At 40.6% G+C, this 13806-nt stretch overlaps 1 protein-coding gene across 1 annotated transcript; it reads left to right on the top strand.

Moving 5' to 3' along the window:
• The first annotated feature begins 1530 nt into the window (after nucleotides 1-1530).
• Nucleotides 1531-13240, top strand: LIPA (lipase A, lysosomal acid type). Its single transcript, XM_035897348.1, has 8 exons — nucleotides 1531-1685; nucleotides 5467-5665; nucleotides 5967-6076; nucleotides 6708-6844; nucleotides 8297-8443; nucleotides 9646-9717; nucleotides 10779-10850; nucleotides 11671-13240. Exons 2-8 carry the CDS (start codon nucleotides 5556-5558, stop codon nucleotides 11902-11904), a joined length of 882 nt encoding a protein of 293 aa, XP_035753241.1. The 5' UTR covers nucleotides 1531-1685; nucleotides 5467-5555; the 3' UTR covers nucleotides 11905-13240.
• The last annotated feature ends 566 nt before the right edge of the window (nucleotides 13241-13806 follow it).

The following is a 13806-nucleotide window of genomic DNA, read 5'->3' as shown; positions in this document are numbered from 1 at the left end:
TCAGCCGTGAGCCTGCTGCTGCCCGCGCCCTCTGCTCCCCCCCCCTCCTTCTCTTCTCCCCGGCCCTTCTAGGCCCTCTCTTCCCTGTCGCTGATCGCGCTGCAACGTATTTTCTGATCCAGACCTGTGCTGGTGTTTGCTACAGTCGGAACACTCGCTTTAAGGGCTAGGAAAGCGCGTGTTTGTGAAGGCATGCGTGTGCTGCGAGCGCGATGCTCCGTGTTCTTACCCACCACCGCTTTTCTTCCCGTTTGGCATTTACTCTCTTAACTTTATTCTCCTGCTGCTGCAGTAGGCAACTCCAGAAAATGTTTGCTGTTAGTAACTGGAATTAGTTGCTCGTTCCTCTGCCCCATCTAAACTGTGCCATTTTCTCATATGTGCGAGGAGGTACTTCAAGTTAGATTGCTTGAGGTCTGCAAGAAAAGAAGTGCTTGAGTCGTCAGTATCATCTAAATATCGTTTTGAGCACTGAAAATAGTCAGTCTGAGGCTAATAGCATTTGAATGGAATATGGTCTTAAAGTCATTTCGGAATGTTAATGTCACTGTGGATGATTAAAGATATATTTAAAAGAAATAGCATGTTTAATTAAATGCCCCTTCTCTTCCTTGCTCAGCAGCCTAGGAGCAGAACCCCAATCATGTCTTGCATTTCTTGCATTTTCTCAAGGCACAGTTGGTGCCATAAAACCAATTAAATAGCAAGTTCTCTAGCCTAATGGAGCGGCATCAAATGAAAATAGCATAAAGCCCAAGACATAAGAGGTGGGAGATAAACCTGTTTATTTAATCATAGTGTTGAACAAGTGTGGGGGGGTTTGTTGTTATTTTCTTGTTCGGTTTGTTGGCAAAGTCACTTAAAAGCTCTGCAACAGACAGGTTTGAGGAGAAGGGTGAGTAAGAAATGGCCCATGAAACCACGGGCTGAGGTGGCAACGGCAGCAGCTCGCACATGTGAAGAACGTGACCGTGGTGTTTTAAAGCTGCTGTGTTTGTGGTCCATTTCAGCACATTGCCAAAACACAGTTGTGTCCTCCGTATAACAGAATTTGGCATGAAGTTCAGATGTAAATCTAAAGTGTTTTTAAATAAGCCTTTCCCTTCAGGAGAAATGACCTGTTCCCTCCTCCTCTCCTTCCATGTGCCGCTGTGATGCCAGTGGCATTTTGTGGTCCTCGCTGGTTTGTTAACGGCAGGTGCTGCTTTCCTTCAGAGTGGACAGTTTCAATTTTTGCCTGCTAAATCCACGTCTCGGTGGTTTGCCCTGTTATTGTAATCTTCTTTTCAACGCTTCAATCTCCTTTCTTGCTGTAAGCAGCGTGCGAGTAACTAATAATGACAGTGGATGGGGACAGGCTAGGGAGTCCTCCCAAATTCCTAGGATAAGGTTTGTGCTCTAGCTAGTTCCTGACTCTGCATTGGGCTAAGTCTCATAAGAAAACCTGTCTGCATCGAATAGGCGGGTGGTAGAGCACACGCCTGCCACAGCCTTTAGTTTCACGTGTTAATGAACTGAGGAGGCTGGCAGTCTGACTCCAAGGCGGTTTCTTCTCTTTCTTCAGAGTCAAATTATTACCTTCAGGGGATATCCTAGTGAGGAGTACGAAGTGACCACAGAAGATGGGTATATTCTTTCTGTTAACAGAATTCCTTATGGAAGGAAAGGCCGTGAGAGGAGCAAAGGTAAGATTTATCTCAGCTTGGAAAAATGGGAAGTCATGAAAAAGCTCTGTCTGATTTATAAAACTTTTGCTCCTGTAATAATCCAGAAAAAGATTAGACTATATGACCAGTATATGACAGTTAGAATGTGAATTTTGGTGAATGTTATGGTCCAAATGGATTAGGCACATGTAGAGTAAAGGAAAGGAGAAGGAGTTAGAAAGCTCTATTTTCCTGGCATTGCCTTTTTGTGACATTAATACAAGCCCTTCAGTGTTGTTTGATTTTGAGGGGCTGAGAGGCCTGGATTATCTAGGAAGTGGAAAACAAGGGTTGAGATTTCCTGGGTTTTTTTTAAGTAATAATGTTTCTTGAAAAGGGATTGATTGCAACATTGTCGGGTTGTTTCAAACCCCATTTTTAAAAATGCTTCTTTCTATGCAATAAATTTGTTGAAAATCCCTGACCATTTTCAGAAGTAGGGGCAGTTCATGTGCCTCTCTGTGTGAAATATAACTAAAGAGTTCCCACTAGAATGTTCACAAAATGATCACTGACGGATTTCTGCATAAAATAAGAATTCGTTTGTTAATTTTAACCTCTCAGAAGCTCCCTTTACAGTAAGGTACAAGCCAGACCAATACTGCGTACTACTGGGTTGTCATATTACACAGCTGCTGGAATAGGTAAAACAATATAATAAGAGAAAATCCCTTCAGAACATCTTGAGTACAACACATTTAAAAATACATTGCAAATTAGGATATGTTAACAGGTAGTTGACAACAGTCAGCCCAGACCAGGTTGTTTTGTGGATGCTATTTGATAGGGGACTGGGAGGAATTTTGGCATGTGCTGCCAGAGCACTGTTACAGGCTGTAAGAATTACTGTGAATGCTGGTGTAAAACCATGGAAGGGATGCAGGGGGGCATCCAGGTGAGGAGGTGAGGGACAGGAATGTAAGCTGAAACTTCCAGGAGCGATACGGGCAAAGGTTTTTGCAAGGACTGAATGATGGGACGCATTAAAAATGGGACAAATGTCTGGAAGTCGAGAGAGATGTAGTCTTTGACTTCCTATCCTTGTACACTGCATATGGAATTAACAGAGTAGTTGAACAGCACCGGCTAATTTGGCATCAGTCGTGTCGCCGCTCCTTCTAAAAGATCCTATAGACAATTGAATGCATACAACAGCAGCCTGTTTGCATAGAAACTGTATGCATCCTAAGGACTGCCTCAGAACCCTTTGGACTGAAAAAACCTGGGGTGAGAGGTAAAAACACGGAGCTCACAAAGAAATCAGCGATTGCCCTATAGCCTTGGGCGTGAACAAGACTGGTGGAAAAACCCTCTCCTCTGCCAAAGGCCAAGCAGCAGTCTTCCTGACCTTATCTCTTGGAGTTAGGATGTTTGCACTGTCCGCTGTCCCTCACAAGGCTGGTGTGTAAAGATCAGTGCGTGGATGAGGCCAGTCAGACCTGGCAGGTGTCTTTGTACTTAAGAATTTCAGAGAAGCCCACAGGAAAAAGACAGGCTGCCTTTGTACCTGTTGATTTTGTCAAATCCTTCGTCGATGACATAAGCAAATAGAAGTTTCCTGACCTGTGGGAATTCTCTGCATTCCCCTTGCCACACCCTCGACCCCAAGTTCATGTTTTGCAAAGTGCTTTAATTTTAAAAACAAGGATTACTGAGCACATTTGGGGAAGTATGATCTCCTGAAAGAATGAAGATTTCAAAGTTCATGTTGATCTTAAGTTTTTATAGACTTGGTATCTTTTCTCAGAAAGATACCAATGATGTGTTACTGCTGACTTAACGTATATGTGTCATAATTCCTCTTTTGCAATACCTGCATAACGTGAATAGGATCCCTTGGAATTACGTATCACATGATGTTTTGGAACAAAACCTACAATTCTTAACCAAAAAAAAAAAAAAGGTAAAACGTCCAGAGAACCTAAAAGGAAAACATCAATGGTTTTTGGTTTTAGTATTAACTAAAAATCTAAATCAACTGCGTAACATAGGTAAGAAAAGCATGGAAATTAGGGCTGTCTTCAACTTCTTGGGGGTGCAGTGAAGAGAACAAAAACCCCTCTGCAGTTTTTAGGATCAGAAGTGATACAAAATTATTATTGTCCAAGTCGGTTTGTCATACGGTTATGTAATTCATGTGCAGATCTGGTGACGGCTTAGTAAAGTGAAAAAGGAACTGGCAGAAATTGGAGGCTAATAGGAGAGCGGAATTCAAGCATTGAAGCAGTTAAGCAGTTTTCCCCTTCCCGTGTTATGAAACATGCAAGTAGCAGCTTGAGGAGAGCCTGTTCTTCAGAATATCAGAAGCTGGTTCATCTGAGTTTAGAAAAAGGGAAGAAGCTATCCAAGCTAAAAGTGAACATGACTGAAAACAGATTTAGTGTTAGGCTTGAAAATCCTGCATGCTGTTCATAAGGCAATGAAGTATTACTGCAGCGGAGTTAACAGATGTGTTGAACGGGACTGTCTCCAGCGCCAGTTTGGCACTGCTGCAGGCTTGCTCTGGTTGCAGGAGCAGTATGCCACAACATGTTTTTTTAACAGAAGGGGAAAAGCAGGCACTGGAAGGGTTCCTCGTCACAGGTATAAAGGTTGCCAGGAGGGACGAACAGTGCTAATTTGGGTTTTGGAACTCACAGCAAACATTTATGGACATGACCTGGAATGGAGGGTGTAGGTGACTGAAACAGTTGTCATTTGGCTGCTTCTGCTGAAAGGTCCAAGTCTAAATTATCAATGGAGGAAGTATTGCGTGAGTTAGTGCTGTAGTAGGCTGTGTCATTGACATGTGTCATTGGAGGAGGTAAATTCCTGAGTAATCCCTGGCATTGAGCTAAAGTTACCATGTTATCAGATTTCAGTTATTAAAGCAGAAAACAACCCCAAAACACCTGTGCTGCTGCAAGATCCAGAGACAGGTCTTTGGATTTTCTGAAGGTCATGTTCCTCCTAAAGGATTATATGTTAATTTTTTTCTTGTATAGAAGCAGAAACCTTCCATTTTTTTAATCTGTGTTCCACATAAGGGTGTCATTTCCCTTTTCAGGAGGGAGAATCCGGAGAGAGGCTTCCTGACTTCCCCCTGGGTCTTGACTGTGGTTCTTTTAACTACTTAAGTCAAGGGGAGAAACTCCTCTGAAGCATAGATTCCCTTGTTGGCTACTCGTACTGTTCTTCAGGTTCTGCCACAGCTTTGGTAATGGTAGGGAGTTGCATAGAGATAATAGTAGTACCAGTTTCAGAGATTTCCACTGCTCAGCACCCTAGTTTGGCATTGTCTTAACTGGAAAACAAAGACCTCAGCAGCACATATGTGGGAATGCCTTCTTCATGTTTAGGGGCAGGGCAAGGGTCATAAGTAGTTTAGCTGTCTCTGTGTTTGGGCCACTTTGCTGAGTATTTGTGAGCTTGAAACAGTTGTAAGGTCTGCCTGTATTTTTCTTGTAGGTCCTGCTTTTCTCGTGTTTGCTTATTGCACATTTGCTGCCTGTTTTGAACTTCAAAGAGTATTTTGCTCTAGTTAGGAAACTAACAGGTTGCTAGTTTAAAATTCTTAATGATAAAAAGTAGCTTTTTGTGAAAACATGATTTCATGGCACTATGAATTTTATACAAATTGCTAATCTTAGTAGATTACATCAAGAAGATTAAATATTCAAAGTGAAAATCTAAAGCAGACTTTCAATAACTCACTTGAATCATTCTTAGGCATTCAATTGCAGATGAACAGGCAGCTGTGATAAATGCTTTTATTTTTCAGGTCCAAGGCCTGCTGTGTTTCTGCAGCATGGTTTGCTTGCAGATGCCAGCAACTGGATCACAAACTTGGATTACAACAGCCTTGGCTTTATGCTGGCAGACGCTGGCTATGATGTATGGCTGGGAAACAGCAGAGGGAACACCTGGTCCAGGAAACATACACACTTCACAGTGAAGCAAGAAGAATTCTGGGTTTTCAGGTATCCTCTTCTTGCTAGAGAAACTACACATTCTGTTTGCAAGCAGGCTTCTCTTCCTTTCATTGCCCATCATCTCAGTTTGGTCGGATCATTTTTATGGTCAGTAAAGAGACAGCCTTCATACATCAATTGCTTTCACTGGTGCTTGGTGCGAAGACTCAATCACCAGACCGTTCCGCTTCATCCAAAGCAAGCTTTTCTTTATGTCCAGACAACTGGTCTGCAGTGCAGTAAAGCTCTGTGCAGCTGTTCCACACCAATAACTTTACTTGCACAACTGACTTTTATCTTTGCTTTGTAGCTTTGATGAAATGGCTAAGTATGACATTCCAGCCTCAGTGGATTTTATTTTGAAGAAGACTGGCCAGGAACAAGTATTTTACGTTGGCCATTCACAGGGCACCACTATGGGTATGTGAAGAGATGCATTTGTTAGAATATCTCGTGTTTGAAATGATACCAGGTTTCACATATGTGGTTTAATGATGAAAAAAATAGGGCTTTTGAAATCTGCTGTTTCTGGTTTTTAGCTGCTTCCTGGAATATTCATCAACATTAAAAAGAAAAGACTTAAACTTTCTGTGTTTACTTCAAGTGGGAAGCTGTTGAAATGATAAATTGAAGTCACAGATAGCCACCAGTACAGTTTTTATTAAAATAAACTGATGAACTGTGCATAATAAAATTAGAATCATCAGACATGTAGAATAAAGTTTCCCCTTTCCAGAGTATTTTGCTGTATGTAAGGCCTGCTTTTAGACCTGCAGACAGAAAGAGCTGGAAGAGTGTTGGGTTTGTTAGCATTAACTTATTTTTCAGAAGAAAACAAATCCTTCTGAGTTGCCTCATTTAATTTGTGTTCCATAGTAACTAGATTAATTTAAAATATCTAAACTGATCCTAGAGACAACAATCAAACTATTAATCTAAAAATACTCGTGCACACTTGACATATCTTAGATTTTATAGAATCACTGCCAGGTAGAATTCTCATTTAACTTGTATCTGTGAGGTTTGTTAATTATTCTCATATTATTTACAGCTTTCGTTGCTTTTTCAACTTTGCCACAGCTGGCTAAGAAAATCAAAATGTTCTTTGCCTTGGCACCAGTAGCTACAGTCAAGTTTGCCACTAGCCCTCTGGTAAAATTGGGAGTGTTTCCTGACCTACTAATCAAGGTTTGTATTTGAGTATAAATGTTTTAAGCCAAATGAGGTGTCCCCCTTTTTAGTTGAAAACAGCATAGCAATGAATGTCAATAACTATGATTACATTAACATGTTTGACAAGACTACTGGGCCAGTTTTTCCATAATAATACTGTGGAAGTAAGCAGTGGCTTCTCTGGCCTTACTGCTGCCTAATGAGACAATTTGCATTAGTTTGAAGTATTACTTACAATTACAACTTAATAGATGGAATAAAATTATGTTTTTCCATTTACATGTTTCTAGAATTTATGCTGCAGAAATCACATGATTAACTAAATCTGGTTGGTCTGTTTTAGAAGAGTCATATGATAGCTTGATACAGAACACTTCTGAACTTTAACATACTTGTTTCACAATTAACCATTTAGTATTAGAAGAGGATCCTTCAGGGGGTGATTAACAGCAGCAGCTTTATTTAGATGCTGTGAATCACCCTCTGGAGGAGTTTACCTTTCCCCATTCCCCATCCACATCGAAGGGAGCGTAGGCAGACAGGCAGGCTGCAGCAAGTGCCTGAAGTCAGCCACTGTGAACACCCTGCTACATGGCATTTTTAACCAGCACTTTTCCTTCTACCACACATGGAGATTCCCACACAGAGCTGTTTGTTCTGTGAGATAAACCCTTCTCTAAAGTACCTCGTACAGATTTAATGCATGTCTGTTTCCATTATTAGTTCCCTGCTCCAAAGGCAGATACATAAACGTGCTACTAACAGTTGTGGTCTCCTGTTCCTCCAGTAATGAACTTTGCCTAATGAGAATAGTAGCTGATCGGTGCCCTGTGCAGGTGTTTGTGTTGTGCTGAGGAGCTTCATTCTCACGCTGACTTGCAAAACAACCGAATGCAGAAGTACATGACAGCCACAAACCCATGGGTCAGGCGTGTCTTTAAACAGCTATGTCATTTTTTTAAGGAAATGCTCTGTGGGCCATTTTCAAATCCTTGGGTGTTTTTAAATATACTCATCACGAGGAAGTGGCCACCACAGCTTATGCAACTTGGTTTTCTTGCATGGTTTGAAGAGAGGAACAAAGCTACTTAACATTAGCAGATGCAGCTTAAAATATTTTAGCCTTAAACAATTACGATGACAAGAAACTGGGTGGTACTCCTGTAAAATACTGAATTTTAAACTGATTAGAATTTGAGGTTAGGTTTGGTGTTCTTTAATGATGGTCCCAATTCCCATGTGCTTTTTGTGGGGGTAGTGGACTGCGTCATTTGTAGCAGAAGCACTAACTCGGACCTTCCCATTGGGCTGTAAACAAGGTTGATAAGGGGAGAAATCGTTTTCATATGACATGCCTGTCATCAGTGCAAATGGAAATAATTACCTCAAGAATGTTGAAATATAATAACTAAAACCAAGTCACTCTGTGCAATTACATGTTTATCCTATGTGTTTGTTATTTTGTAGGACATGTTTGGAAAGAAACAATTCCTCCCTCAGAATTACTTGCTGAAGTGGCTTGCTACCCATGTTTGCACCCACCGAATACTTGATGACCTTTGTGGCAACATATTCTTTCTTCTGTGTGGTTTTAATGAGAGAAACTTGAATATGGTATGTTTTGGTGACTTCAGAAGCTGAGTTATTGTCAACTCTAACACAGTTTCGACTGTGTATTGCTGTACTGATTGTCCTTTACATGTAATTAGAAAAAAACCCAATGCCACCTTCATCGTACTGAGTTCAGATGAATATCTTGCCTTGATATAGATGTAGTTGCCCAGCTTGGATGGACAGAATTAACCTTTTAAAATGTTACTGGAATGCTAAAATACGGTGGTTTAGATCTGTTGGGGAAGTGGGTAAGAGAAGTGAATTGGTATGCTGGTGCAAGTATTTAATTCCTTTTGCAAGGAAATGAGGAATCAAGATACTGTTTTCAACCATTTTCAAGAGAACCATCGAAGTTTCTGGTCTCTCGGTGGATGTGTGCAATTATTTTCTCTGGGACCAATTTCTGACCCTGCTGGTGGCTTCTAGTTCCTAAAGACTTGTTCATAGGACTTGTTTTGTTATCTAAAAGCTATTTAACAGCAGCTGGTGGGAGACCACCTTTTTCATAATGCTTCTTCAAGTGTTTGTAACTCCCTGAAATCAGTAGAAGTTGGTACCATTTAACCCACAGGTAGATGAAGGCAGAAGATTTTTTTATTGGAGTGAGATAGAATTAGCAGTATTTTTTTCACCATTCTGTGTGCAAAAATGTGCAATTTTTGTCTTTTATATCAAGCTGAAAGTGCAGGGTTTGATGCTTTCTTGCCCAGCACATACAGTTTTCATGGTTTTAATGGTGGATAAGTTTGGTTTTTTGGTTTTTTTTTTCTGCCAGGATTTAAGATTCCCCTGGGTATTTTGTACTTCTAAACTCAAAGTGTATGAAGTTCTCAATTACTTTGGACTGACAGCTACTAGTTTAGATGTAGACTTAACGCAAGGTTTTTCTGGTGGTCCATCTAAATATTAGTTAATGTTCTCCCAATTCTTACAACACTGCAACTTTTTAAAAGATACTCTGAATATATAAAAAATGCTTAAGGGATATCATTATCAGGTTTAAAGTTCAGCTTTAAAGTTCTGCAGTAAGTAATCCCCAAAACATTTGAACCTTTCACCTCATCTGTATATATGGCTCCAGTTAACTTTTGTTTATAACAGTTTTAAGAGGAACAGAAAACTTTCTGTTAGTTGTTCAAGAAGCAATAATGGTTGCACTGTTGCACTGTGAGGAGGAAACCATATTCATTTTCTTGTTGCAGAGCCGAGTGGATGTGTATTCAACACACTGCCCTGCAGGGACATCTGTACAAAACATGATCCACTGGAGTCAGGTAGAGTTTCCAGAATCTAAAATGTCTGTGACTCTAGCTTGTTTGTAGAATGTTGATATCTCTGATATTTAAATGGAATAAAATGCCAAAATATATATGTAGCACGGCCCAAGTGAAATTCTGGAACTGCCAGTTATCAGGATGGGAACTGTTCACTGCAAATGCTTTGATGATACTGACTTGTGGTGGCTCACCCCACTCCCCTATTTCTTTGAAGAAATAACTGTAAGAACTTCAGGCCAACAAACAATGCAACAGAATAACTTAACTCAGAGATGCTGTAACAAGTATGTGCTCCCCTTTCAGGAAACTGTGAAGTTATATTTTTAGCCAGTGAAAAGCAGCAGGCTTTCTCTTCTGTTTTATTATGTCTGGCTTCATTTTCTATTTTATCGGTGTACTTTGAATTTCACCTCAGTGCACAATTTGATGCCTGTGATGCTATTGTGCCTGAAGCATGCTCAGCAGGCTGACAAATGTGAGAAGACATTTGCCATGGAAGCTGTGGTCAGTGCTACCTGTGATCTTGTAACTGGACTTGGTCATCTGTTTGGAAGCAATGTGTTCTGCTGTACATAGCTGTTCAAGTGTTGGCTCGCAAAGATATTTGTGAAGACTTTTTTTTTCCTCCCCTCAGATCCCTGTTATATAGACTTCTGTTTCTGAAAAATAATAGCTGGTAAATCATACAGAGTAGACTTTCTAAGAAATGCTGTGTTCATATGCATTTAGACATCAAGGTAAATATTTCAGAAGTAAGCATGGAGCTGCCACATCCTGGCTTTGGATACACTATACTGTTTTCCTTGATCTTTCCTACTGTTGCTATGAAAGGGTGTGAAATGTTAAGGGACAAAGTTGAATAGTATTGAATGTTAATGTTTCCCACTCCTGTGACACTGGGAAAAGCAGTGACACTTGTCCTTGTTAATACTTAACATTTCACTGTTTCTTGTGTCAGTTGCCTTTGCCAATTCTCCAGGACACCTATACTTTTTTATTCCTGCAATATAAAGTGTTGTAGTTCTTACTTGTATGTGTGAATATTTATTTATTTCTAGGCTGTGAAGACTGGGGAACTCAAAGCTTATGACTGGGGAAGCAAGGCTGCAAATATGGCTCACTACAACCAGGTAGGACATCTTTTATGGATATACTGTAATTTCTGAGTGTCATAAAAAAAGTGCTTGGGAGCTTCTTTGGGTGCCGTGTTTATGCTGCATGCTAAAAAAGCCACTAGTATTGCCCAGTAACCAACTGGAGATCTGCCTTTTCCAAAAAAAAAAAAAATTTAAAAAAAATTTGAAAAAAAAAAGGAAAAAAAGAGAGAAAAAAAAAAAAAAGAAAGACGGGACTATAGAGCTCTGAGGTAGTCCTACGTCAGTATGGATCGCATGCTTGGATGCAAAGTTGTGGTGGTACACTGCTTCCTGAGAGTGGTCCTGCCTGCCTAGATCATGAGATCCCACTGCACTTCTCACAGTAAGGCATAGACTGTCAATGCATGTGTATTGCTTATCTTCAGCCTGTTTCATCTCCACATTTGTTTCTAAATTGCTGTGTGGAATACTAAAAATATTTTGCCCACTTTAGTGACTGGGAAAGATTGCAGTATCATACTTTCAGAGTATAAACCTTTTCAGGATTTAGAAATAACGTGAATGGGATGCATTCTCTGAGACCTGTGCCACCCTGCTGTCTTATAAACTCCTCAAACCACGTCTTAACTGCTATGTGAGCTATAATATTGCAGGGCTCTTGGAGTTAGATTTTCTGTTGAGTCAGGACTCCAGCTCTAGCTGCCCAAGAGAGTAAGAGAAAATGAGAATCTGACACATGCTTCTTGCATTTGCCAGTATGTTACGCTGCAGCGTGTTGTTATACTGCAGCATGGTGTCACACTGAAGACTTGTTCTTTCTAATGCTTTTGTTTTTCCCTTTCCTCCTCCTCAGTCTACTCCCCCTTTCTACAAGATAAAAGAGATGACTGTACCAACTGCGGTGTGGACTGGTGGACAGGACTGGCTGGCAGACCCAAAGGATGTTGCTATGCTGCTCACTCAGATCACAAACTTGGTTTACCACAAAAACATTCCAGAATGGGAACATTTGGATTTCATCTGGGGCCTTGATGCACCTGACCGCATGTATAATGAAATAATTAACATGATTAGGAAGTATCTCTAAACCGGCCTGGTATTTCAGAGTATTAGTTCACCCGGAATTCATCTTTTTGGAACATATGCTTTTCTGGCAATAATGCTACATTGTTTATTTATGATGCATTTTTAAAATGCCAGCAATGACTACTGATTGGATTCATATTTGGTTTGTTTTTCTCAGTATTATTTCTCTCCCACAGAAATCCTCATTGTATCCTGCTGATTTTGCACGCAGTGGCATGGTACTCAAAAAACCAGCAGTGTGACGTTGCACAAAACGAGTATGTCATGTGCATATAAATTTAGTGACATGTCTGAAAGACAAGTCAGCACCTCAGGTGCTTGACAGTTAAAACAATAAGTATTTCACTGTGCATAAAACACTGCCATTTCTCAGTGTGTTGCCATTTCCGAGTACCTCTCAGAAGTACTCCTTGTACTGCAGTGACCCATTTGGTGCTCGTACTTTAAAAAGCACTTAGTGACTTCTTGCTGTGTTACTTTTTTAGCCACCAGATACAAGCTAGCTATATCAGATGACTTCCTTTTTCAATATGGCCCAGAAGAACTGTCCCGAAGCCAGAGAAAACCACCACTGTCAGTTGAAATCTCCTATTTTAGGACTGATTCATTGCTGCATTTTTCTTGATTTAATGGTGTCCCTGAAGCCTTTCATGTTTCACGTACCAGCTGTGGATAAGGATCGTTATTTGCCCTTGCGGATTCCTGGAACAAGAGAAGCGGTTAGAAGAAATACCACTTCCGGTTAGCTTTGTCAGTAGGTTATGGCTTTCAAGGAGAATGACATTAACATACTCATGTTTTTCTTCGCACTGACCACTAGGAAACAAGCTCCCCCAGTATACTGCTGGCAAGGGAAGAGCCAAAGCATACAGCTTGAGTGACTTAATTTGTGTGGATTTTTCCCCTTAATCACCTGCTGCTTTGAAGATCTCTTACTTAGCTGCTTGCGTGGTGCTTGCTGCCATTGTGATCAGCAACGATACAACACCCTGGTGAAGCCTGGCAGTATTAACAGCAGTTTCCATTTGTCTGTTTCCACTTCAAAATGGGGCTAAGCCCCCATTTAACAGGGGGAGAGGATTCACATCTGCTTCAGGGGTCTGACTTTGGAGCTGTAATTGTCTATAGCATAGGTGCCTTGCTCTTTCCATTGACTATGCAGAGGACTTTGGCTCCTCTGAATTGCACAAAAGTTCCATGCCAAATGTAGGTGCATGAACAATCTCCAGAGTCAGTTGCCTCAGTAACCCCAAGAGGATAAAAAGCCTTTTCTCCATGGCATAGGAAATAGTGCATTTTAAACTGAGGCACACTTTTTTGTAAAAAAAAAAAAAAAAGAAAAAAAAAAAAGATGCATAAGCCAAAAATTAGGGTTTGTTTTGTTGGTTTTTTTATTCTTAATTCAGACTCAGGGAATCCTCAGGCTTTGTTTAAGGAAAAAGTGCTTCATGATGTTTCAGCTGCGATTCCTAGCAGAACCTCTAAGTTTGCTTTATATTTGTGGCAGCCATATTTGCTTCACCTTGCTGTGCTGAAAGGAAGTTTCTGTAGGAATCCAAGGTGGCTAACCTAGCAGTTGTGAGGGTGTGTGATACAGCAAGAGCCATGCGCATCATGTTTATTAAGCTTGAGCTATTTCAATAAACATGAGACCTGCTCGGAGTTCGGAGCGATGCGTTGTGTTTCACTTCTTGTTTTGTGAATGCGTGTGAATCTTTGGGACAGAATCCAGAAAGCTGTGTCTGTTTTTCACAACTGTTCATCCGTAGAACAAGTATGGTAAAAAAGTAAAATAGCCAAGCAAGCTTCCTTTTTACTTTTGTCCTGATGAGGCTTTTCCTGAGTCTAAAAGGCCATTCATGTTTTGGGGGACTTCTCTGGGACTTTTAAGTTAGGTACCAAT

The sequence above is a fragment of the Egretta garzetta genome, unplaced genomic scaffold (assembly GCF_000687185.1).
Source record: "Egretta garzetta isolate BGI_Z169 unplaced genomic scaffold, ASM68718v1 scaffold56, whole genome shotgun sequence".
Taxonomy (NCBI): Eukaryota; Metazoa; Chordata; class Aves; order Pelecaniformes; family Ardeidae; genus Egretta; species Egretta garzetta.
Note: the sequence above shows the minus strand (reverse complement) of the source record. Positions and strands in the feature narration are given on the sequence as shown.